Below are 25919 nucleotides of genomic sequence, written 5' to 3' on the forward strand. Positions count from 1 at the left end.
AATACAGATAATACACAGCAGAATTGATACTTGAAAAAGTAAAGTGAATAACAATGACTGTACATTGTAAGTTACATTATTTATAACATGTAACTTACTTCATAGAAATCTCTGGCTCCCAAATCTGTTACTGTATGATCCTTGTACTGCACTATTTATAGGCAGTTATGTTTTGTTAGCTTATCACTTTTCCTGTGCTTATTAAACATTCTGGTTATGGCATTTCACTGTGCCTAGATACATGTGACAATAACATTCCCTTGAATGATGAAATGGACTTTGAGATCTTGTCATGTTTTGTTTTGACATAGCTATGAAACTGAAGAGGGCAAAGCACTGTGAACGGTTTCCCCAAGTTGCTGCCACAGCTAATGACCATAAGACATAGGAGTGGAATTAGGCCATTCGGCCCATCAAGCCTGCTCCACCATTTGATCATGGCTGATCTGTTTTCTCCCCTCAACCTCATTCTCCTGTCTTTGCCCCATAACCTTTGACTCCGTACAAATTACCCTGTCTACCCTATCAAAAATACCGTGGGCTCCACAGCCATCTGTAACAATAAATTTCACAGATTCACCACCCTCCCTGGCTAAAGAAACTCCTCCTCATGTCCATTCTAAACTTGAGACAACCATACTGATTAAATAAAATGGGTGCACTGAAAAGTCTGTTTGCCAACTTGAAGCTGGGGTTTAAAGCCCCACTGTTGGGATAAATAGCCAGTGGGCTGGCATATTCCATCGGCTGCTCACCTTAACATCAGAACAGAAACACTTGAAATTGGCCAAGAGTGTGCATGATGTGATGCACAATTCCAATTGTCTCATTTTTTCTCTCCCCCCGCCAGTCCTTATCCTGATAAAAGATCGATGCTTTTACTTACAGTATTCTCCGGGAAGAAATGAGAGGAATGAGTACTTCCTATGGGCCCTTGCTTAGTTTTCTGAGCTAGTGCAGACTCAGAAAAAAAGTATTCTCTACCTCCCACCCACATCTGCCAATCACAAATTAGTATTCGAGGGGAACAACAAGGTAGGAGAAAAGAGCCGGAAACTTTTTTTTAAACAACACATGAACACACTTGAATGTGAAATTTGGGACGAACATGTCGCGTCGCCCCTGGGCAATGTAAAAATAATCGAATTAATTCCTTTGGATGCACTGTACACGAGCTCGCTGCATTCAAGGTTTCAGTTGCAGCACGATGGCCATTTATGAAAATCGCGGACTTTTATTATGCGACGAGTTACCTGTGTGATAAAAGTGAACTAAACTGGCTTGAAATGCATTCGTCGTCACCCTAACCCCAGTACAGTAAGTACTGAGTGTAATGACCCACTGTCACACAGCTCGCTTTCGAACAGCAGTGCCAGACGTATTACAGCTAAACATAAACATACACTCTTGTCTCTGGAGGGCTCGGCACTCACCAAAGTCACACTTCCCTCACCAAGTAATCTAGAGGTATTTGGGGAAAAATGCTCTATTTGTAAACAAGAATAAAGCCACCCGATTGCCTTTATGCGCAGCATCTCCATGCAGTTTCTATTTTTTTTAAAGTAAAAGTGTCACCTGCAGCAAAGAAGCGAGTCACAGGCGTGCAGCGGGCTGTAGCGTTGCAGCGCTCGGCGAGTGTCCACGATCGGCAGCAAAAATGTTTGGCCGACAGTGCGCTCGCTGCCAGATATAAGTCGGGGAGCTAGGCCACGTGCACACTCTCCCCGCCGCCGCCGCCGCCGCCCCGGGACCGCAGGCGCGCGACCCCCCCAGGCGCGGCCCCGCACGCTCGCTCCCGGGGGAGGGCGATCGCAAACCCACTGCTCAACCCGACCTGAAAACACACGTTATCCGTGTGTGGCGGTGCTTAGTTAACAAAAATAAAGTCTCCACCTTTCCAAGGGCGAATTTATTTGTTGGATTATTATGATCTAAGCCCCCTACCCCCACCCCCCCCCCCCCCCCCCAAGCCAAAACTGAATGTTATTGGCCCTAAAAGCAAAAAGAAACACACACACACGCACACACACACGCACACACACACACACACACACAATGCTGGAGTAACTCATTGGGTCAGGCAGAACATGTAGAGAGCATGGATAAGCGACGTGTGAAGGAAGCAACTGCAAATGCTGGTTTAAACCGAAGATAAACATAAAAAGCTGGAGTAACTCAGCGGGACAGAGAGCCTGGATAGGCGACGTTTCGGCTCCGAACTTTTCGGACTGGCTCCGCTTCCCACTTTTGTACGGTGCGTCCTTTAAAAAAACTTAAAACGAAGACACAAGAAACTGCAGATGCTGGAACCCTGGTCAAAACACAAACGCGTTGGAGAAATTTAGCGGGTCAGCGACATATGTGGAGGAAATGGCTAACAATGTCCCTGGTTCTTCCATTATAATCCTGTGTGTAGACACAAAAAGCTGGAGAAACTCGGCGGGGCATTGCAGCATCTCTGGAGAGAAGGAATGGGTGACGTTTCGGGAGAGGCGAGACCCTTCTTTTGGTCGGGGCTTATTTCCTCCAGCACGATGTGTTTTGAAAAACAGAAACGAGTGTGATTTTCAAAGTACACACTAACCTGGTCAGCCAAAACAAGCAAGCTGGAAATGCAAGACTAGCCTATAGAAAGATCTTCAAAGTCAGTCGTTCAAGTTAAATTATTGTATATTACTTCGTGGCTTGTGGAGATAATTTATCACATTGCAGTGATTCTATAAAACTGGAATCATAATGCCATCAAAATCTACATGCAATACATACTATAGAGCTGTACAGGGTCACAAACTCACTATTGTACATAGCAACTTCCTCGCGGTCATTTTAACCCTCAAAAAAGACAACCACACCAAAGTTATCACCCAAGGCAGAACATCTGCATTTCCCAGGGGGGCATTCATTACTGATGATTACTGAAAGTCACATATTCATGTGCCAAAGACTGTACCATCCTTACACAAAGGAAGAATGATTTTAGTCCCTATCTGATATTTTTGCATCAGCTTAACATAATCTAAAATCTTCACTTGACATCAAGAAGACTTGGGCGTTATATCAGATTTGGGTTTTACTTATTCCAAACATCACTGTTGGGGAACAGACATTGATGACAATTATGTTCTTCTGTTACCTCAATAGCCAGCTTTCTGAAAATGCTCACCTTGAATGTCAGATTAAGTGTTGAATCCAACATGCAGAATTCTCCTTTGGAAAACTGTTGCAACATGTTTACACTGATTGTAGAAATCAAGAAACATAAACAAGCAAATAGATATAACTAAGCTGACAGGAGCAAGCCATCAAGTGGCAACAATGGCTCCACAACTTCCATCAAGATGTGGCCAAACTGAGAAGAAATCCACTGCCCTCAAAGCTGAAAAGAGAAAGAAAAAGAACAAAAGGGAAGTAACCCACAGGCAGTTTGTGGCTGACCTGTATTAAAGAGACAGTCTGAATCTTCTGTGGTTGAGTCTATGGTTCCAGGATAAGACTGCTCTGCCAATTCTGGCCCATCTTGATCATCCTCCATTTAATGGATTGCTGATGACAAAAATAGTGAGAGGTCAAGAGGCCACAAACTCACCATGAATTAAACAATATGCCTCCTGAGAAGAGAAAGAAACCTAAAGTATGCATGTATCATTTGTACAGAGGACAATTTACAATTTTTAGAAAGGGAATTCTTGCTATTGAGGGAGTGCTGTGTAGGTTCACGAGGTTAATTCCCGGGATGGCGGGACTGTCATATGTTGATAGACTGGAGCGGCTGGGCATGTAGACTCTAGAATTTAGAAGGATGAGAGGAGATCTTATTGAAACATATAAGATTATTAAGGGGTTGGACACACTAGAGGCAGGAAACATGTTCCCAATTTTGGGAGAGTCCAGAACCAGGGACCATAGTTTAAGAATAAGTGGTAAGCCATTTAGAACGGAGATGAGGAAATTTTTTTTCACACAGAGAGTTGTGAGTGTGTGGAATTCTCTGCCTCAGAGGGCGGTGGAGGCTGGTTCTCTGGATGCTTTCAAGAGAGAGTTAGATAGAGCTCTTAGCGATAGTGGAGTTAAGGGATATGGAGAGAAGGCAGAAACTGGGTACTGATTGTGGATGATCATGGATGATCAGCCATGATCACATTGAATGGCGGTGCTGGCTCGAAGGGTCGATTGGCCTACTCCTGTAACTATTGTCTATTGAAATGACTTTTGCAAAGTATTGCTAAGACAATAATTTGCTAAAGTATTCCAGGACAAGGGGTCACAGCTTAAGGATAAGGGGGAAATCCTTTAAAACCGAGATGAGAATAACTTTTTTCACACAGAGAGTGGTGAATCTCTGGAACTCTCTGCCACAGAGGGTAGTTGAGGCCAGTTCATTGGCTATATTTAAGAGGGAGTTAGATGTGGCCCTTGTGGCTAAGGGGATCAGGGGGTATGGAGAGAAGGCAGGTACGGGATACTGAGTTGGATGATCAGCCATGATCAGATTGAATGGCGGTGCAGGCTCGAAGGGCCGAATGGCCTACTCCTGCACCTAATTTCCTATGTTTCTATGTTTCTAGGAGGCTGCTCTAATTTTAATCTATTGTACGTTTTCTATGTACTTACAGCAATCAATTATTTACCATGAATTGTTTTACTCCTTCCATCACACAAGTTTAGTTTAGTTTATTCTTGTCACATGTACCAAGGTACAGTGAAAAGCTTTCTGTTGTGCATTATCCAGTCAAAGAAAAGCCTATATATGTACCGTCTCAAGCCGTCCACAGTGTGCAGATAAAGGGTACAACATTTAGTGCAAGATAGAGTCTGATAAAATGTAATGTAAAGATATTTCAAAGGTCTCCAATGAAGTAGATGAGAGATCAGGGCTGCACTACAGCTGGTGAGAGGACAGTTCAATTGCCTGATTGAAAGCTGGAAAGCCACGGATGTTTACTATCCTGTTATTAAAATTCAGCTTAGTCATGAATTTTTGCCACCTTTCTTATGCACAAGAAAGGGCACAACCTGTCTATTAGCCCATAACCCAGGAAAATGAATACAATTAGTTTCTAAGCCATTGTTTCCCTTAAATTCCAATTTCTTTATTTAATTATGGTGCAAGATCATGAGTAATTGAAAATGAATACAATTCAAAATAGATTGCCTGAGATCCAAAATGGAATAGTGCAAACGAAAAAGGCATGCTGCAACATGAAGAAACAAAGAATTGCAGATGCTGGTTCATACACAAAATGACACAAAATGCTGTAATTACACACCCAGTCAGGTAACATCTCAGGAAACATGGATAGGTGAGAGTATCGAAAAAGAGTGCCTAAGGGGGCAGAAACACTGGTGGGTGTTGTGTACAGGCCACCTAACAGTAGTAGTGAAGTTGGAGATGGTATCAAACAGGAAATTAGAAATGCGTGCGACAAACACAAAACAGTTATAATGGGTGAATTCAATCTACATATAGATTGGGTGAATCAAATTGGCAGGGGTGCTGAGGAAGAGGATTTCTTGGAATTACCCCAGATGTTTGTCTCCTTTCATGCTGGAACATGTTCAACAAATTAAATTGTTGCCAATCAATTCGTTCGACTAAGTTTGAAATGATATAACTTGGAAGAGTTTATACTCACCTTACTGCATTTGAGGACTTTATTCAATAGATTTTCATGCTTCATATAAAATGTTTATGTTTAATGTAGATGCTAAAGCTCTGCAGCTTTAATTGTTTTATTTTGTTCTGCACTCCTTACATTTAATGAAATACATTTATATTTGTTATATATTTGTGTTTATTTTAATCCAAATAGTGAATAGAACCATCTGCTGTCAGTATTGTATCCTTTTGTTATTTTACGTTGCACGGTGAGCCAGATGCAACGACATTTTATTCAGACTTGCATTTGTTGGTGTATTTTTGAATGACAATAAAGTATTTGATTGATTGATTGATTGATTGATTGAGTGATTGACATCCTCTCCAGATTAGAGGTTGCTTTCTTGGTTATTCCCCACTATCTACCATCTCCCAATAAAATGGAAGCAAGGTAGAAAAAAAGTCCCAAAACGAGGAACAATGGAATAGGCTGAACCTGGAACGGGTACGAACAACCACAAAATAATAGCTCACAGAGTAGAGAAGAAATGTGTTCCCTGGTTTATCATGTACAACAACATATTTGATCAACCTAAATTGTAATTGCATGCATCATAATCAAGAGCCAACCTAGCATTTTAGTTCACTCTGTTAATCTTTTCACACTAATCCTACACAAATTCTCTTCATATTGCCCTCAACTCACCCCTAATTTTTACTATTTATTGATAAACTATAGGTAATCTACAACAGTTAATTAACCTACCAACCTGCTTATCTATGGAATGTGGGAGAAAACTGTAGCACCCAGAGGAAACCCATAAAATCACAGGGATAAAATACAAACTCTATACGTACGACACCACTTGCCCAGATGCATGCAGTTCCAGCAACTTAAGAAGCTGAACATCACCCGGGAACTTTTTTACCAAGAAAGTATCAAAGTGCTGGAGTAACTCAGTGGGTAAGGCAGCTTCTCTGGAGAAAAAGGATAGGTATTGTTTCGGGTTGGAACCCTTCTTCAGATTGGCTTTCCTGCCCACTTCTTTTGTATAGTGTCCATTAAAACATAGAATGAAGAAGGATCCCGACCCAAAACATCACCCATCTTTTTTCTCTAGAAATGCTGCCTAAGCCACTTAGTTACTCCAGCACTTCGTGTCTATTGTTGGTATGAACCAGCGTCTGCAGTTCTTTGTTTCTACATCATCCAGGCAAAACTGGTTGCTTGATTGGCCTCCAGTCAAGCATCCTATACATTCATTCCCTCCACCACTGATGCACTAGTATAAGGACCATGCCATCTATAAAGTTGATACAGTTACTCGCCTGGACCACTCTGATGATACCTCATGGGGACACCACCATCTGCAGGTTGCTGTCCAAGGCTTTCTACTTTGGAAATATATTGTCATTCCTTCATTGTCACTGGATTTAAATCCTGGAATTCCTTTGACAACATCACTGCAGAAGTTATTTCACTAGAAGGATTGCAGCAGTTCAAAAGATGGTTCACCTTCTTAAAGGCAATTAGAGATGGCCAATTAAGTACTTCTGTAGCCAGTGCGACAAGAATTGCAATTTACTCATTACAGTCTCCACAAATAAACAATGTAATAGCAATCAGATACCTTGTCTTATTGATGGTAGACAAAAATGCTGGAGAAACTCAGCGGGTGAGGAAGCATCTATGGAGCGAAGGAAATAGGCAACATTTCGGGCCGAAACCCTTCTTCAGACTGATGTGAGGGGGGGGGGGGGGGAGAAAGGAAGGGAAGGAGCCAGTGCTCTGAGGGAGAGCTGAGAAAGGGTGGAGAATGAAAGGACTACCTGAAATTAGAGAAGTCAATGTTCATACCGCTGGGGTGCAAACTGCCCAAGCGAAATATGAGGTGCTGCTCCTCCAATTTACGATGGCCCGCACTCTGGCCATGGAGGAGGCCGAGGACAGAAAGGTCGGATTTGGAATGGGAGGGGGAGTCGAAGTGCTGAGCCACCAGGAGATCAGGTTGGTTATTGCGAACCGAGCGGAGGTGTTTGGCGAAGCGATCGCCAAGCCTATGCTTGGTCTCACCGATGTAGAGCAGCTGACACCTAGAGCAGCGGGTGCAGTAGATCAGGTTGGAGGAGGTGCAGGTGAACCTCTGTCGCACCTGGAAAGTCTTATTGATAATTGATTGATAGCAATTATTGTTCAAAATAGCACAGATGATATTTCACATCGATCTGGTAGGCAGAGAGGGCTTGAAATCTCACCTTAAAGACAATGTATCCAATGATGTAGCACTTCCTCGTTCCACTCTAAATATGTCTCGGATATTGTTTTCAAATTTTCATGGTGAGGACCCCACAATTTTCTGACTCCAAGGAAAGAGTACAGTTAATTTACCAATAATCCCACCATCACTCACATCTTCCCCCTCTAGACAATAGACAATAGGAGCAGCAGTAGGCCATTCGGCTCTTCGAGCCAGCACCGCCATTCAATGTGATCATGGCTGATCATCCCCAATCAGTACCCCGTTCCTGCCCTCTCCCCATTTCTCCCGATTTCACTATTTTTAAGTCTATCTAGAGTCTATTTCTAAGCCTATCTAGGGCTCTCTTGAAAGTATCCAGAGAACCTGCCTCCACCACCCTCTGAGGCAGAGAATTCCACACTCACCACTCTCTGTGAGAAAAAGTGTTTCCTCGTCTCCGTTCTAAATGGCTTACTCCTTATTCTTAAACTGTGATAAATGGTAGATAGATGATGAGATGATGGTAAACAATTTTAAAATGGAAGATGAAACAGGGATTAATCTCATATTTGTACTTCAGAAATTGGTGGAGGCTATTATAAAGAATTGTTCACAAGAAACTTGGAAAATATCAATGGGATTAGCCAACATGGATTTCTGAAAGGGAATTTGCATTTGACAAAACTCACTGGAGTTTCTTGTGAATAAATAGAAATAGAATAAATATGGGAGAGCTAGTAGATATTATGTAGTTGGATTTTTAGAAAACTTTTGACAAAGTCCCAAATAAAAAGGATAGTGTGACAAATTAAGATGCTAGTATTGAATGTCATGAAAATTTTTTGTTAAACGGGAAACAGATTGCAGGTATTAATGCATTTTTTACTTTGTGGCAGATGCTAACAGGTAGGACTACAATAATCAGTGCTTGGACCTCAATCTATTCATTATGTACCAATTATTTGGATGTGAACCAAATTATATTATATTGAAGCCTTCCAATGACAATAAACTGTGTGAGATTATAAATGGGGAGGAGGATGCAAAGAGGTCTCAAGACTTAGATAGACTGCTCAAGTGGCAAAAACATGGCACATGCAGTACAATATGAATACATGTGAAGTTATCCACTTTGGCAGGACAAATAGTAATGCAGCATATTATTAAGGGGTCTTCATATTCAAAGAGATGTTCATCTGTCTGAAAATAATCATGGAGGTGAAACAAGCAGTTAAGAAGGCAAACATAGAAACATAGAAACATAGAAATTAGGTGCAGGAGTAGGCCATTCGGCCCTTCAAGCCTGCACCGCCATTCAATATAATCATGGCTGATCATTCAACTCAGTATCCCATACCTGCCTTCTCTCCATACCCTCTGATCACTTTAGCCACAAGGGCCACATCTTTATCCCTCTTAAATATAGCCAATAAACTGGCCTCAACTGTGGCAGAGAGTTCCAGAGATTCACCACTCTCTGTGTGAAAAAAGTTTTTCTCATCTCGGTTTTAAAGGATTTCCCCCTTATCCTTAAGCTGTGACCCCTTGTCCAGGACTTCCCTAACATCGGGAACAATCTTCCTGCACCTAGCCTGTCCAACCCCTTAAGAATTTTGTAAGTTTCTATAAGATCCCCTTTCAATCTCCTAAATTCTAGAGAGTATAAACCAAGTCTATCCAGTCTTTCTTCATAAGACAGTCCTGACATCACAGGAATCAGTCTGGTGAACCTTCTCTCCACTCCCTCTATGGCAATAATGTCCTTCCTCAGATTTGGAGACCAAAACTGTACGCAATACTCCAGGTGTGGTCTCACCAAGACCCTGTACAACTACAGTAGAACCTCACTGCTCCTATACTCAAATCCTTTTGCTATGAATGCTAACATACCATTTGCTTTCTTCACTGCCTGCTGCACCTGCATGCCTACTTTCAATGACTGGTGTACCATGACACCCAGGTCTCGCTGCATCTCCCCTTTTCCTAATCGGCCACCATTTAGATAATAGTCTGCTTTCCTGTTTTTGCAACCAAAATGGACAACCTCACATTTATCCACATTATACTGCAAGTGGTCCATTGGCATTCATGGCAATAAGATTGGAGTACAGTGGCCAGAAGCCCTGATGCTATGATCCAGGACCCTGGTCAGATCAGACTTGGAGCATTCATACATTTTGGCTCTTCTTAGCTAGCTAGCAAGACATCCTTGCCCCGGTACTCAAACCATCTTACTGAGAAAGGATATATTTATCAAAGATAGAATATGGGAAAGGTCAGATTTTTTAGGAGTTGGGACTGCCAAATAAGGAGAGATTACTTCCATTAGGTTTGTTTTTACTAAAGCTTGGAAGAGTGAGGGGAGACCTAATTGCAGCTTACAAAATGTTGACAGCAATAGATGGATTGGATTTGGGGAGAATATTTCCCCTGCTTGGGGTTTCTAAAATGAAGGATCCAGAGTCCCAGTCTAAAGGGAAGAACTCTTGTGCAGAGTTGAGAAGAAATGTATTTATTCATTGGCAATGAACATATGAAATTGGCTATCACAGAGGATTGCTAAACATTTTTAAGGAGGGAAATACAACTTTCCGACAAAAGAAACATCAAAGGGAATAGAGAGATCGCAAGAAAATGGTACTTAAGGTTAATGATCAGACATGAGAAGGGCCAAATAACTTATACTTGTTGATAGACAAACCTGCTGGAATAACTCCGTGGGACAGGTAGCATCTCTGGAGAGAAGGAATGGGCGACGTTTCCGGTCGGGACACTTCTTCAGACTTTCAGACGCTGCCTGTCCCACTGAGTTCCTCCAGCATTCTGTGTCTGTCTTCGGTGTTTGTCACCATCTGCAGTTCCTTCCTACACATCACTGACCTGCACCTGTTCCGTTTGTTATATTTATCTTTGTGAGTTTCTCCTAAAGGTTAACAAACCACAGTAACATAGTAATTGGAGTAAAATTATGCAAACTCCAAAACATAAATTAGAATCAATCTGTTCCGTGGTTCCATTTTACAAGAGAATAAACCGAATTAAGATGTCAAGAATGTGAGCGGTGTGCGCTAGGACCCGGAGGAAACCAATGCGCAGAGCTTGTTGGGTGAGTGCAACCTCGGCTGCAGCAGCATCAGGAGCATCCATTCATTGATGGAAAAAACTAAGACATTTGTCTTAGTGTCGGTCTAGGAAAATAAGCATAATCTTTGCAGTGAAGTCCGTCCCGTTTTTGCTTCGCTGCGGATAAATAGGAGCTGCAATTGCATTGTACACATATTTTTTTTTTGCTGGGAAGGAATGGAGTACATCAGAACCCCAAAGGTAAAGGCAGATGATCAAGATACCACTCGCATCTTTGATATCGTGTTATTACAGATGACATTAACATGTATTATTTTGACCTTGCAAATTGTTACATTTTGGATTTGGATGTGTTTTTTTTTAAAATAATTCCATTTTTATCCATTCAGGTGCATGCGTGGAATTATATTGGATTAAAAAAAATTCTTCGAAGGATAATAACAAAATCCCGTTCCAAGAGCAGCATGTGATGTTTTGAGAAGCTTTGAAGGATTAATAGACCCTCAAGCGAAAACGATTGTACAGTTTAGATTCCCAATAAAATCACAGGCCTGTTCCTGTTCCTGTTTTCTCACAGACCATTGGATAATAATTTGTTCCTTCGATCTGAAACTGATTTTTACTGGGAAGTCTTTAGATTTATTTGATAAAGCCTGTCACAAGGCAAGGACGTTTTTTTTAAAAGCTTTTTTTGAGGAAGGCAATGCGTTAAATTGATTAATTATATATAATCCTTGAAATAAGCGGCTTTAATGTTCTAATTAAAATCTGTAATTGCCTAATTTGGAGGTAAAGTGTTAGAAACAAGGGGAAGTTTTGAATGATACTGATAAATAAATAAAAATGTTATTCCTCAGCATCAGTAGGTGAAATATGTGTACAGTGAGGTACATTTTATATCGGGGTTCTGAATAGTTGCTTTGATGTCATGTAAACATATCAACAGCCATTTCTGTTCCCACTGGTACCACAGTCAGCTGGTAAAGAAACAACACCTGATCCGTCATTTTGTGTGTGTTATTGTGTGTGTTCAATCATTCTCAGTTTGTACTTTCTATCGAATGTATGTTTTGTAATGCTGCCAAGGATGCAAGTACCTCTTCATTCTAATTAACACTTGCTGGGTTGCTGGTATAACTCTATGGTGTCTTTTCAGCCTTTTTTTTGCTTGACACAGCTACTTTAATCATTTATAATCTATTGTAAAATGATGCCAAATAATGGCAATGCCATTCACATTTAGCTTGGATTTGGATTTTCTTACTCCATTAACATACATTTGGGAGATTTGATTGTGGTATTAATATATGAAAGGGCTAGTTGGATTCCTTGTGATGTCATGTTAAATTCAACAGACTTGGAAATGGAAATGCATGGAAGTAAATTAGATATCACAGTTTCTTTCTGATCCATATATGTTTTTTTTATTACTGTGAGATGTTTTTGGATTGTATAGTGAAAGTGCAGAGTCCACAAACATTCAAAAGGGAGCTGAGGGAATATCTGCCATGAACTTGTATGTATACAAAGAGTAGAAATATCACACATTTTGCTTCATAATCACTGTAATCTCCTGGAACTCATTTATATTGCCTTGGAGGGGAGGGGAGGGGAGAGGAGAGGAGAGGAGAGGTGGTGCAGAAGAATTTCATAAAACTCTACTCTAATATGATCCTTTTCCTGAGATGGAGGGAGTGCGTTTGAGGACACGAAGCTCAATCACATGTAACCTCGTGCAAGCTCAATAATTTGACCTTGCTCTACTAGTTTATTTGATTAATGGTGTGACACCATGAAGCACTTGGACATCACCCATGTTAACTGGTGACCAGAAAGTTGTAGTTTTGAATAAAATGCAGCAGCAAGTATTGTTAAAACTTTACACCTGGTATTTAAAAAAATGAAAGTACAAGTATCTTTGTGAATGACTTTATTCAGGAAGATATATATTTATTTTTTAAAGAAAAAAATCTTAAACTTTAGGCCACGCCAATATTTTCTCTCCCATCTTTTGAAAAGTTGTCGTGGGTTACTTTGGCATGTTTGCAGGAGTTAGGCCTACAATGCTGGTGGATGGACTGTTCCAGAATTTCAACTTGCTTATTATGAATGGTGATGCATATCTAAATTATGTTCATGTGTGACTTGGTTGGAACTTGTAAACCCACAGCACCCTGTGAGAGATGGGTAGACTTTGAGGAGGTCAGAAGGTGTGTCATTCAGTTCAGATAACCCTTCATCTGACCATGTCTAGTGGCCAGGGCATTTCTTGTGTGGTTGTCCCAATTGCATTTCATATCAATGATGATCTCAAATATGTTGATGTGCGGGAATTTAGTGATTGTAATGGCATTGAATTTCATGGGAAACTTGGTAAATCCATGGAGACACAATGAACTCCGGCTGCAAGAGGATCGGAGCTGAGAACTGAGTTTTCAGGGTTATATGTCATATCGGAATGACAGATAGTGGGCAGAGGGGGTGGAGTAGCTCTGTTGGTTAGGAATGAAATTCAGTCCTTAGTGAGGGGTGACATATGATCAGAAGATGTAGAGCCATCGTGGATAGAGCTAATAAATTATAAGGGTAGCAATACCTAATGGGAGTTATTTACAGGCCCCCAAACAGTAGCCAGGAAATAGGGTACAAGTTACATTACACCAGGAGATAAAATTGTCATGTAAAAAAGGCAATGCTATGGGGGTCATGGGAGATTTCAATATGCAGGTAGACTGGGAAATCAGGTTGGTACTGGACTCCAAGAAAGGGAATTTATAGAGTGCCTCTGAGATGGATTCTTAGTGCAGCTTGTAGTGGAGCCTACCAGGGAAAAGGCAATTCTGGATTTACTGTTATGTAATGAACCAGATGTGATAAAGAAACTCAAGATAAAGGAACCATTAGGAGGTAGCGACCACAATATGATAAGCTTTAATCTGCAATTCGAGAGGGAGAAGGTGATATTCAATGTGCCGGTATTGCAGCTGAGCAAAGGGGACTACAGAGGCTTGAGGGAGGAGCTGGCCAAGGTTGACTGGAAAGGGACCCTAGCAGGGGTGATGGTGGAACAGCAATGGAAGAAATTTCTGGGAATAAACCAGAAGATGCAGGATCTTTTCATTGCAAAGAGGATGAAAGATTCTAGTGGGAGAAAGAGGCGACCATGGCTGACAAGGGAAATCAAGCACGGTATAAAACTAAAAGTGAAGGTGTATAACATTGCAAAGATTAGTGGGAGGCCAGAAGCCATAGGTTAACTAAAAAGGAACTACAGGGAGAAAAGATGAAACGCAAATGTAAGCTAGCCAATAATATAAAAGAGGATAGCAAGAGTATATTCAGTTATATAAAGAGCAGGAAAGAGGCAAGAGTGGACGTTGGACCATTGGAGAATGATGCAGGAGAAGTGATAGTTGAACAACTATTTTGCATCAGCCTTCGCAGTGGAAGACACCAGTAACGTGCCTGAAATTCACGAGGGTCAGAGGGTGAAAGTTAGTGGAGTGGCCATTACTAGGGAGAAGGTGCTTGGGAAGCTGAAAGGACTGAAGGTGGATTGGTCACCTGGACCAGATGGACTGCACCCTAGGGTTCTGAAGGAGGTGGCTTTGGAGATCATGGAGGCATTGACAGTGATATTTCAAGAATCACTACAGTCAAGAGAGATCCAAGATGATTGGAAAATTGCCAATATTACCCTGCTGCACAAGAAGAGAGCCAAGGCAGAACAGTGGGAACTATAGTCTGACTTCCATGGTTGATAAGATAAGATAAGAGTCCATTATAAAGGATGAGGTTACGAAGTACTTTGAAGTTCACGATAAAATAGGCCGAAGTCAGCATGGCTTTGTGAAGGGGAGGTCTCGCTTGCCAAATTTGCTGGAATTCTTTGAAGAAGTAAATAGCAGGACAGGCAAAGGAGAGTCAATAGATGTTGTTTACATAGATTCTCAGAAAGCCTTTGATAAGGTGCCACAGTTAGCCTGCAAAGGAAGATGAGAGCCCACGGTATCAAGGGCAGGTACTTGCATGGGTTGGCTGGATGATAGAAGACAAAGAGTGGCAATAAAGGGGGCTATTTCTGGTTGGCTGCCAGTGACCAGTGTAATTCGGTGCTGGGGCCGCTAGTCTTCATGTTGTATATTGATGATTTGGGTGAGGGGATTGAAAGCTTTGTGGCATTTATTTGCAGATGATACGAAAACTGTTGGAGAGGCAGGTAGTGTAGAGAAAGCAGGGACTGTGCAGAAGGACCTGGACAGGTTAGGAGAGTGGGCAGAGAAGTGGCAGTTGGAATATAACGTAGCAAAATGTGGAGTCATGCATTTTGGTAGTAGGAATAAAGGCATAGACAATTTTCTAAATGGGGTGAGAATCCAGAAATCGGAGGTGCAAAGGGATTTGGGAGTGCTGGTGCAGGATTCCCAAAAATCTACAAGTAGAATCAGTAGTGAAGAAAGCAAGCTCAATGCTAGAAATATAGGATCTATCTAGGATCTATATTTACTTGGAAGGCAAGAACTGATTAGAAGTCAGCATGGTTTTGAGTAGGGGAGATCATGTCTCACAAATCAGGCAGAGTTTTTTGTGGAGGTGACTGAGAAAATTGATGAAGACAGTGTGATAGACTTTAGTAAAAGGCTCGTTCCACTTTCATGACCTAATTCACGACCTCTGGCGAGTTTGTCCTTGACTCAAACTCGCAGCATGGTGGTCACGAGGTCGTAGGAGGTCGTAGGTAGGTCGTAGGTAGGTCGTAGCAGGCCATGATGCTAGTCGTAGGTACTCGTGGCATCAAGTAGGTTTTTCTAGCATGATGAAAAATGTCCACGAGTAAAAAAAGGTTGTGAATTAGGTCATGAAAGTGGGACAGGCCCTTTAGGCTTTTGACAAAGGTAGAGTGATCAAGAAGGTTAAGGAACAAGAGATCTGAGGCAAACTAGATCCAAAATTGGTTGGATGATAGGCAGAGGATAGTCACTGAAGGATGTTTTTCTGACTGCAAGCCCATAGCAAGTAGTGTACCATAGGGATTGTTGTTTGTAATATATATGAATGATTTGATGAGATAGTAGGTAATCTGGTTAATAGGATTGCAGATGACACAAACATTGGTGGAGTCACAGACAGTGAAGAAGGTTGTTTACAGATACAGCTGGACATAGATCAGCTGGAATGTTGGGTGGGAGCAGTGGTCTGTGGAACGAATCTAAACGAGAAATCAAATTATAGAAGGACATGTAGAGTAAATGGCAGGGACTTTAGGATCATTGATTTATGGAGAGATCTCGGGGTCTCTGTCTCTAGCTTGTTGAAAGTGGCACGCAGGTGGATAGGGTAATGAAGAATGCATTTGGTTTGCATTCATAGGTTGAGACCCGAGTAGATGTCACGTTGCATAGAAACATAGAAACATAAAAAATAGGTGCAGGAGTAGGCCATTTGGCCCTTTGAGCTTTCACCGCCATTCAATATGATCATGGCTGATCATCCAACTCAGTATCCTGTACCTGCCTTCTCTCCATACCCCCAGATCCCTTTAGCCACAAGGGCCACATCTAACTCCCTCTTAAATATAGCCAATGAACTGGCCTCAACTACCTTCTGTGGCAGATAGTTCCAGAGACTCACCACTCTCTGCGTGAAAAATGTTTTTCTCATCTCGGTCCTAAAGGATTTCCCCTTTATCCTTAAACTGTGACCCCTTGCCCTGGACTTCCCCAACATCGGGAACAATCTTCCTGCATCTAGCCTGTCCAACCCCCTAAGAATTTTGTAAGTTTCGATAAGATCCCCCCTCAATCTTCTGAATTCTAGTGAGTACAAGCCAAGTCTATCCAGTCTTTCTTCATATGAAAGCCCTGACATCCCAGGAATCAGTCTGGTGAACCTTCTCTGTACTCCCTCTATGGCAAGAATGTCTTTCCTCAGATTTGGAGACCAAAACTGTACACAATACTCCAGGTGTGGTCTCACCAAGACCCTGTACAACTGCAGTAGAACCTCCCTGCTCCTATACTCAAACCCTTTTGCTATGAATGCTAACATACCATTCGCTTTTTTTCACTGCCTGTTGCACCTGCATGCCTACTTTCAATGACTGGTGTACCATGACACCCAGGTCTCGTTGCATCTCCCCTTTTCCTAATCGGCCACCAGTGAGATAATAGTCTACAAGACATTGCACAAGACATTGGTTAGATCGCATTTGGGGTACTATGTATGGTTCTGGTTGCCACACTATAAGGAGATTGTGATAACATTAGAGATGGCAGAAAAGATTCATCAGGATATTGCCTGGAGAGAGCTCCAGCAGTAAGGATAGGCTGAGTTTATTCTCACTGAAACGCAGGTGGCTGAGCATTAACCATAAGGAGTTTTACAAAATTAGAGGGGCATAGATAGGATGGATGGGGTATTTTTACCAGGGAAGGAGAGTTTAACATTAGAGGGCACAAGTTGAAGGTGAGAGGGGAGAAATGTAAAGACAATCTATGGGGGTAGGTTTTTCATCGTAAGTTATCTGGAACGAGCTCTCAGAGGAGATGATAGAGACAGATATCAGTCTGAGGAAGGGTCTTGACCAGAAATGTCACCTATCATTCTCTCAAGAGATGCTGTCTGTCCCGCTGAGTTACTCCAGCATTTTATGTCTATCTTCAGATACAAATAATTTTGGAAAGGCATTTGGACAGATGCAGTGCATTCAGAAAGTATTCAGACCACTTCACTTTTTCCACTTTTTGTTATGTTACAGCCTTATTCTAACATGGATTAACATTTTTTTTTATCATCAATCTACACACAATACCCCCATAATAAAAAAAGTGAAAACAGAAATATCACATTTACATAATTATACAAATACTTAGTACTTTGTTGAGGCACCTATGGCAACGATTACAGCCTCAGGTCTTCTTGGGTAGGACGCTACAAGCTTGGCACACCTGTATTAGGGTAATTTCTCCCATTCTTCTCAGCAGATTCTCTAAAGCTCTGTCATGATGGATGGGGAGCATCGAGGCACAGCTATTTTCAGGTCCCTCCAGAGATGTTCGATCGGGTTCAAGTCCGGGCTCTGGCTGGGCCAGTCAACGACATTCACGGACTTGTTACAAAGCCACTCTTGCGTTGTCTTGGCTGTGAGCTTAGGGTCGTTGTCTCCGAAACGCTCTGGAGCAGGTTTTCATCAAGGATCTCTCTGTACTTTGCTCCGTTCATCTTTGCCTCGATCCTGACTAGTTACCCAGTTCCTGTTGCTGACAAACAACCCCACAGCATGATGCTGTCATCACCATGCTTCACCGTAGGTATGGTATAGGCCAGGTGATGAGTGGTGTCTGGTTTCCTCCAGACGTGACACTTGGCATTCAGGCCAAAGAGTTCAACCTTCGTTTCATCGGACCAGAGAATCTTGTTTCTTATGCCTTTTGGCAAACTCCAAGCGGACTGTCGTGCCTTTTACTGAGGAGTGGCTTCCGTCTGGCCACTCTATCATAAAGACCTGATTGATGGAGTGCCGCAGATATAGTTGTCCTTCCAGAAGGTTCTTCCATCTCCACAGAGAAACTCTGGAGCTCTGTCAGAGTGACAATCAGATTCTTGGTTACCTCCCTGACCAAAGCCCTTCTCCCCCGATTGTTCAGTTTGACCGGGTGGCCAGCTCAATGATGAGTCCTGGTGGTTCCAAAATTCTTCCATTGAAGAATGACGGAGGTCACTGTGCTCTTCGGGACCTGCAATACTGCAGAAATTGTTTTATACCCTTCCCCAGATCTGGTGTCTCGCCACAATCCTGTCTCGGAGGTCTACAGACAATTTATTTGTCTTTATGGCTTTATGGGGGGGGGGGGGGGGAGATCAGGTTGGTTGATGCGGCCCGAGCGGAGGTGTTCGGCACTTGGTCTCACCGATGTAGATCAGCTGACATCTAGAGCAGCAGATGCAATAGATGAGGTTGGAGGAGGTACAGGTGAACCTCTGTCGTACCTGGAACGACTGCTTGGGTCCTTGAATGGAGTCGAAGGGGAAGCTGAAGCGACACAGGGATAGACTTTTGACCCACATCCACTATAAACCCACTGACTCCCATGACTATCTAGACTACACTTTTTCCCACCCTGCTTCCTGTAAGGACTCCATCCCCTACTCCAAATTCCTCCATCTACGCCGCATCTGCTCCTAGGATGAGGTGTTCCACACCAGGGCATCGGAAATGTCTTCATTCTTCAGGGAACGGGGGTTCTCCTTCCCTACCATAGATGGGGCTCTCACCAGGGTCTCTTCAATACCCCGCAACACTGCTCTCTCTCGAACATCCCCCCACTCGGAACAAGGGCAGAGCCCCCTAGTCCTCACCTTTCACCCCACTAGCAGTCACATACAACAAATATTCCTCCGTAACCCCACCACTCGCCACATCTCCCCCCCTGTCTGCTTTCCGCAAAGACCGCTCCCTCCGTAACTCCTTTGGCAATTCTTCCCTTCCTACCCGCACCACCCCCTCCCCGGGCACTTTCCCTTTCAACCACAGGAGATGCTACACGTGTCGCTTCACCTCCCCCCTCGACTCCATTCAAGGAACCAAGCAGTCGTTACAGGTGCGAAAGGGGTTCACCTGCACTTCCTCCAACCTCATCTATTGCATTCGCTGCTCTAGATGTCAGCTGATCTACATCGGTGAGACCAAGCGTAGGCTTGGCGATCGTTTCGCTGAGCACCTCCGCTCGATCCGCATTAACCAATCTGATCTCCCTGTGGCTCAGCACTTCAACTCCCCCCTCTCATTCCAAATCCGACCTCTCTGTCCTGGGCCTCCTCCATGACTAGAGTGAGCAACACTGGAAATTGGAGGAGCAGCACCTCATATTCCGCTTGGGCAGTCTGCACCCCAGCGGCTTGAACATTGACTTCTCGAATTTCCGTTAGCCCTTGCTGTATCCTCCCCTTCTCAGCTCTCCCTCAGCCCTCGAGCTCCCCCTCTTCCTTTCTTCTGCCCGCTCCCCCCACCCTGCATCTGTCTGAAGAAGGGTTTCGGTCCGAAACTTTGCCTATTTCCTTCGCTCCCGCTGAGTTTCTCCAGCATTTTTGTGTACCTTCCAGCATCTGCAGTTCCTTCTTGAACATTGAACCTAAGCTCAATTTTGAGTGTCATAGCAAATGGTCTGCATACTTATGTAAATGTGCTATTTCAGTTATTCCTTTTTAATTACTTTGCAAAAAGTTCTAAACGCCATTCTGTGGTATTGTGTTTAGATTGATGATAAAAAAAAAAGAATTGGAATCCATTTTAAAATAAGGCTATAGTAACAAAATGTGGAAAAAATGAAGGGGTCTGAATACTTTCTGAATGCACTATAGATAGGAAATGCATAATTGGATATGGTCCTATTGCGGGCAAAGAGGATTAGAGTGGAAAGGCATCATAGTTGGCATGGATGACGTGGGCAGCAGGGGCCCATTTCTGTGGTGTACGATTCAACGATACTGGAAATAACAATTAAGTTATTTGCTTTTCCCACTGTTAGGCTGCCAGTTCCATGGACCCACTGTCTAAGTAAAGTATTTTACAACATGTCCCTACTTATTAAACCCTTTGCAAGAGAGATGGAACTCTTCCTTCTACTCTGCTGGCTCCTCAGTTATAAAGTTGTGGAATCTTGTAGTCCGCAAACAGACATGTCAGACCGCAGTGTTTACACCGATGATCCAACACCCATTTACACTAAGCCTTTACTAATCTCACTCTTTTGTCCCACACTCCCTCCAATGCTTCCAGTTCCTATCAAGTTCAAGTTCAAGTGAGTTTATTATCATGTGTCCCTGTATAGGACAATGAAATTCTTGCTTTGCTTAAGCACACAGAAAATAGTAGGCATTTACTACAAAACAGATAAATGTGTCCATATACCATGATATAAATATATACACGCATGAATAAATAAACTGATAAAGTGCAAATAGCAGAAAGTTTTGTCTGAGCCAAGTTTAATAGCCTGATGGCTGTGGGGAAGTAGCTATTCCTGAACCTGGTTGTTGCAGTCTTCAGGCTCCTGTACCTTCTACCTGAAGGTAGCAGGGAGATGAGTGTGTGGCCAGGATGGTGTGGGTCTTTGATGATACTGCCAGCCTTTTTGAGGCAGCGACTGCGATAAATCCCCTCGATGGAAGGAAGGTCAGAGCCGATGATGGACTGGGCAGTGTTTACTACTTTTTGTAGTCTTTTCCTCTCCAGGGCGCTCAAATTGCCGAACCAGGCCACGATGCAACCGGTCAGCATGCTCTCTCCTGTGCACCTGTAGAAGTTGGAGAGAGTCTTCCTTGACAAACCGACTCTCCATAATCTTCTCAGGAAGTAGAGGCGCTGATGAGCTTTTTTGATAATTGCGTTAGTGTTCTCGGACCAGGAAATCACCTTCTACACACCAGGGGCAACTTACACATAACATAAACTGGGCAATCCACATATCTCTGGGATGTGGGAAGAAAATAGAGCACCTGGGAAAATCCCATGTCACTGCACGGAGAACATTTTGTATGCAGCATAATTAAACTATTTTTGTCTTCCTAAAGATAGTAGTTCATCTGATCATTCCTTATAGTTGAACGTCTTCATTCCTGGCAATATACAGTTCCAGTTACGGAAATTCATCCGTACAGAATTCTCAAACCACTGCCAAACAAATTTGAGCTTTGGAATAAAAATTTACTCTTATGAGAAAGAATAACTAAATAGACAGAAAATAAACAATAAACGTTGACAAAAGGACACAAGAAGTTACTCAGCAGGTCAGGCAGCATCTCTGGAGAACATGGATGTTGACAATTTTTTATCAAAGGTTTCTGTTATAAAAAATTGCGATATACGGCTGGTTTTCTCAGAATACAACACTCTGTAATGCGGGGGCTGTACTGTACCTGTACAGCTCCGCTCTACTCATCACATTAGAGTCATGGAGTCACACAGTACGGATACAGGCCATTTGGCCCAACTTGCCCACGCCGACCAACATGCCCCATCTGCACCTGCCTGCTTTTGGTCCATATCCCTCTAAGCCTATCCTGTCCATGTACCTGTGTAAATGTTTCTTAAACGTTGCAATAGTACCTGCCTGAACTACCTCCTCCGGCAGCTTGTTCCATATACCCACCACCCTATGTGTAAAAAAAGCTCAGATTCCCTTTAAATCTTTCACCCCTCACCTTAAACCTATGTCCTCTGGTTCTCGATTCCCCTACTCTGGGCAAATGACTGTGCGTCTCAGATTCAACTTTAATTGTCATTGTCAGTGTACAGTACAGAGACAACGAAATGCAGTTAGCATCTCCCTGAAAGAGCGACATAGAATATGATTCCAATAAATAAATCTATTTACATGTATACAGACATAGTGTTTTTCCTGTGGGAGGAGTGTCCGGGGGGTTGGGGGGGGGGGGTGATTGGCAGTCACCGAGGTACGTTGTTGAGTAGTGTGACAGCCGCAGGGAAGAAGCTGTACCTGGACCTGCTGGTCCGGCAATGGAGAGACCTGTAGCGCCTCCCGGATGGTAGGAGGGTAAACAGTCCATGGTTGGGGTGAGAGCAGTCCTTGGCGATGCTGAGTGCCCTCCGCAGACAACGCTTGCTTTGGACAGACCCAATGGAGGGGAGCGAGGAACCGGCGATGCATTGGGCAATTTTCACCACCCTCTGCAGTGCTTTCCGGTCGGAGACAGAGCAGTTGCCATACCATACTGTAATACAATTGGTAAGGATGCTCTTGATGGTGCAGCAGTAGAAGTCCACCAGGATCTACTTGATCTATTCCTCACATGATGTTGTACAGGCAACACCCTGGTAAATCTTCTCTGAACCCTTTCAAACTTGACAACATCTTTCCTATTACATGGTGACCAAAACTGAACACCATACTCAAGATGTGGCTTCACCAATGTCTTATATAACTGTAACATGGCCTCCCAACTATTCTCAATATTCTGACAGATGAAAGCCTTCTTGACCACCCTATCTACTTGTCATGCCACTTTCAAAAAACTGTGTACTTGCACTCCTAGGTCCCTATGCTCTACAACATTCCCCAGAGCCCCACTGTGTTAGACTGAGCCTGCCCATGTTAGACTTCTCAAATGCAACACCTCATTTCTCTGTATTAAAGTCCATTCCTCAGCCCACCTGCCAATCCGATCAAGATCCTGCTATAATCTTTGACAACCATCTTCACTATCTGCGAAACCACCCACTTTAGTGTCATCAGCAAACTTGTTGATCGTGCCATGCAAGTTCTCATCCAAATCATTGATGTAAATGACAAACAGCAATGGGCTCAGCACCAAACCCTAAGGCACACCACTAGTCAAATGTCTCCGGTCGGAAAAACATCCTTCCACCATTACTCTCTCGTTCCTTCCATGAATCTAATTTTCTATCCATTTAGCAATCTCTCCTTGGATCCCATGCAATCAATATTCCAGAGCAGCCTACCATACGGAACCTTGTTGAATGCCTTGCTGAAGTCCAAATATACAACATCTACATAACAGCTCTGCTATCATCAACCATTTTGGTCACATCTTCAATAAATTCAATCAGATTTGTGAGACACAAACTCCCACATACAAAACCATGCTGACTATCCCATATCAGCCCTTGTCCATCAAAACATGGCATGAATTTCTGAAGTTATGTCACCAGCTAAGGATTATTATGTTGACCTACTCAGCCACACTGGTAGCTGTTTAATTATGAACTAGAGGTGAAATAGGTGTATAAGGTGGAAGTACATGGCAGTGACACAAAAGCAAAAGAAAAGTAAATATATAGTGCACAAATAGTTTGTTGAGCCACGAGTAACAGATGATTGTAGCAATTTTGATCAGAAGGTCTCAATGACATTCAGCTGTTTATGACTGTGTAAATGTTTGCTTCAACCTCATTTGCATTTACGATTTTTTTAAAGTCATTTTTTTCTGATTGTAGCAGATACCATGTTTAATCACTTGTTGCCGGAAATAATGTCAACAATCTCTGATTGCCTGTTTAACAATAATAAAATAATTTTTTTAACTTTATTTCCCCTTTTAAATGTTTTTGTTGATCTCGTTTTGATTCGTAGCTTCTTAAATCAAGGATAGGCTAGACTTTAGGGCATGTATACTTGCTCTTTAAAACATGCAAAATGTAACAATGCTCTTTTAGGGAAATCTTTTAGGGAAATCATTGTATTTGTTAAAGACATTTTAGATCCATCGGACAGAATCTCTTCTGTCTTCAGAGGAGAGAGCTACCTGCAAATGGAGCAACTGAACCCTACTATGAAAATGTCAGCCATTCCTTGACCTAAAACGTCACCCTTTCCTTCTCTCCAGAGATGCTGCCTGTCCTGCTGAGTTACTACAGCACTTTGTTTCTATCTTCGGTTTAAACCGGCATCTGCAGTTCCTTCCTACACAAGCAAATGCAAATCTTTTGTGCCTCACGCTTTTCCAAAGATCATTCATTTTCAGCACACAATTCTCGAAGAACGAGATTATTTCTATTATTAATGTTTGGGCATAACGTCAAACAATGATGGTGGTGGGTATAATTGATGAACATGATGCCGGCACATATCACTTGAAAGTAGTTATTTCAGGATGGCTGCTTTTCCCTTCAAACTAAGCCCAAGAGGCATTGACGTAAAATATTGAAGTTCAACACCTAGTGAAGTTAGTTAATTGTTTTGCTTTGCTGAGTAATTGGATTTGGTGATGCATTTACTGAATAGACAATTAAAGCTTTCAAAGTATCACCATAATAGTATTGATGAATGTGGCAATTTAAGCAAACAAATTGAATAATCAGATATCATCTCACAGTAAATCTGTTTCTAAACAATGTATCATAAGAAACCATGAAGCTATGAGTTTAGTGATCACGTTGTGGTGGGTTTAGAGATGAGGAAATATTGCAACACGATATGATACGATAGAAATTTATTTATCCCAGAATGGAAATTGATCTGCCTTGAACAGTCATAAAAAACACAGAATACATGAAACATGAAATTAAAGTGACGAGTGGAAAGGCTTGGGGATGTGCAAAGGTTGAGGAGTGTGGTGGGGGTGGGGGGGTTCAGTCTCATCTTGATGGAACCAGTCTGCTGCTGATGGTACTCCTCAGGTTGACCAGTGTTTCATGGAGGGGGTGAGCTGTATTATCCAGGATGCTCAGCAGTTTGAGGAGCATCTTCCCCTCCAAGACCACCCCTCATGAATCCAACTCCGCCCCCAGGCCGGAGCCAGACTTCCGGATGAGTTTGTTGATCCTATTGGCGTCCTCAGCCTTCGCCCTGCTGCCCCAGCACATGGCAATAATAATAATAATAATAATAATATTTACTTATATAGCACTTTTAAACAAAATCACTTTGAACCAAGGTGCTTTACAGAGATTGATTAAACTAATTGAATAGATTAAATGTCAATAAATCCATACAAAATAAAAAAGAAAAAGAAAAAAAAGACACAGAACAGTACCCTATAGAAATCAACAAGAAACGTCCCCCCCACAGCAGAATTCACTGTGAGGGAAGGCACTAAAAATATCCAGTTCTCCCCCTCATAGCCCACCCGAGGTCGGGGTCTATATGTGGCCTCCTCAGCCAACCCGATGTTTTCAGGCCCTCTGCCGCGAAGCTGGATCATCAGCGTCGGGTGAACATTCTTCAGCGGCCTGGACTGAAGCGGCCGCTTCCTCCCCGAAGACTGCATTGTCCAAAGTTCTCAGGCCGCGCCGGCCGGACCTCCGACTCTGGCGATCTCGGATCCCAGGCTCCAGTGTTCTAAATCCAGTGCCGCCCGCCCGCGGCTGGACGCTCTGCAGCCGCAGCTCAACAATGTTGGTGTCCCAGCATTTGCACCGCCGGCAAAGCTGCAGTCCCGGCAGGAAACGGCGCTCCAGCACTGCTCCAGCTTGATGGTAGGCCGCACAGAGAGGACGAAGATGCGGTTCGGAAGAAAAC

General features: G+C 42.8%; 2 protein-coding genes across 4 annotated transcripts in view; one reads left to right on the forward strand and one right to left on the reverse strand.

The window, feature by feature from the left end:
* Nucleotides 1-1729, reverse strand: part of slc7a2 (solute carrier family 7 member 2) — a 105761-nt gene extending 104032 nt beyond the window's left edge. Inside the window, exon 1 of one of the 3 annotated variants that reach the window (XM_055635405.1) lies at nucleotides 887-1394. In XM_055635405.1, the coding sequence (XP_055491380.1) occupies nucleotides 887-997 (111 nt within the window). In that variant the 5' untranslated portion in view covers nucleotides 998-1394. Of the gene's footprint in view, nucleotides 1-886; nucleotides 1395-1575 lie in introns of those variants that run through there. The other 2 variants (XM_055635415.1, XM_055635422.1) reach the window with 2 other exon arrangements.
* Nucleotides 1730-10947: 9218 nt separating this feature from the next.
* The window catches only part of mtmr7b (myotubularin related protein 7b), a 103868-nt gene continuing 88896 nt past the window's right edge, over nucleotides 10948-25919 (forward strand). The window contains exon 1 of the mRNA XM_055635443.1: nucleotides 10948-11160. Coding sequence (XP_055491418.1) covers nucleotides 11137-11160 — 24 coding nt within the window. The 5' untranslated portion in view covers nucleotides 10948-11136. The remainder of the gene's footprint in view (nucleotides 11161-25919) is intronic.

The sequence above is a fragment of the Leucoraja erinacea genome, chromosome 1 (assembly GCF_028641065.1).
Source record: "Leucoraja erinacea ecotype New England chromosome 1, Leri_hhj_1, whole genome shotgun sequence".
NCBI lineage: Eukaryota > Metazoa > Chordata > Chondrichthyes > Rajiformes > Rajidae > Leucoraja > Leucoraja erinaceus.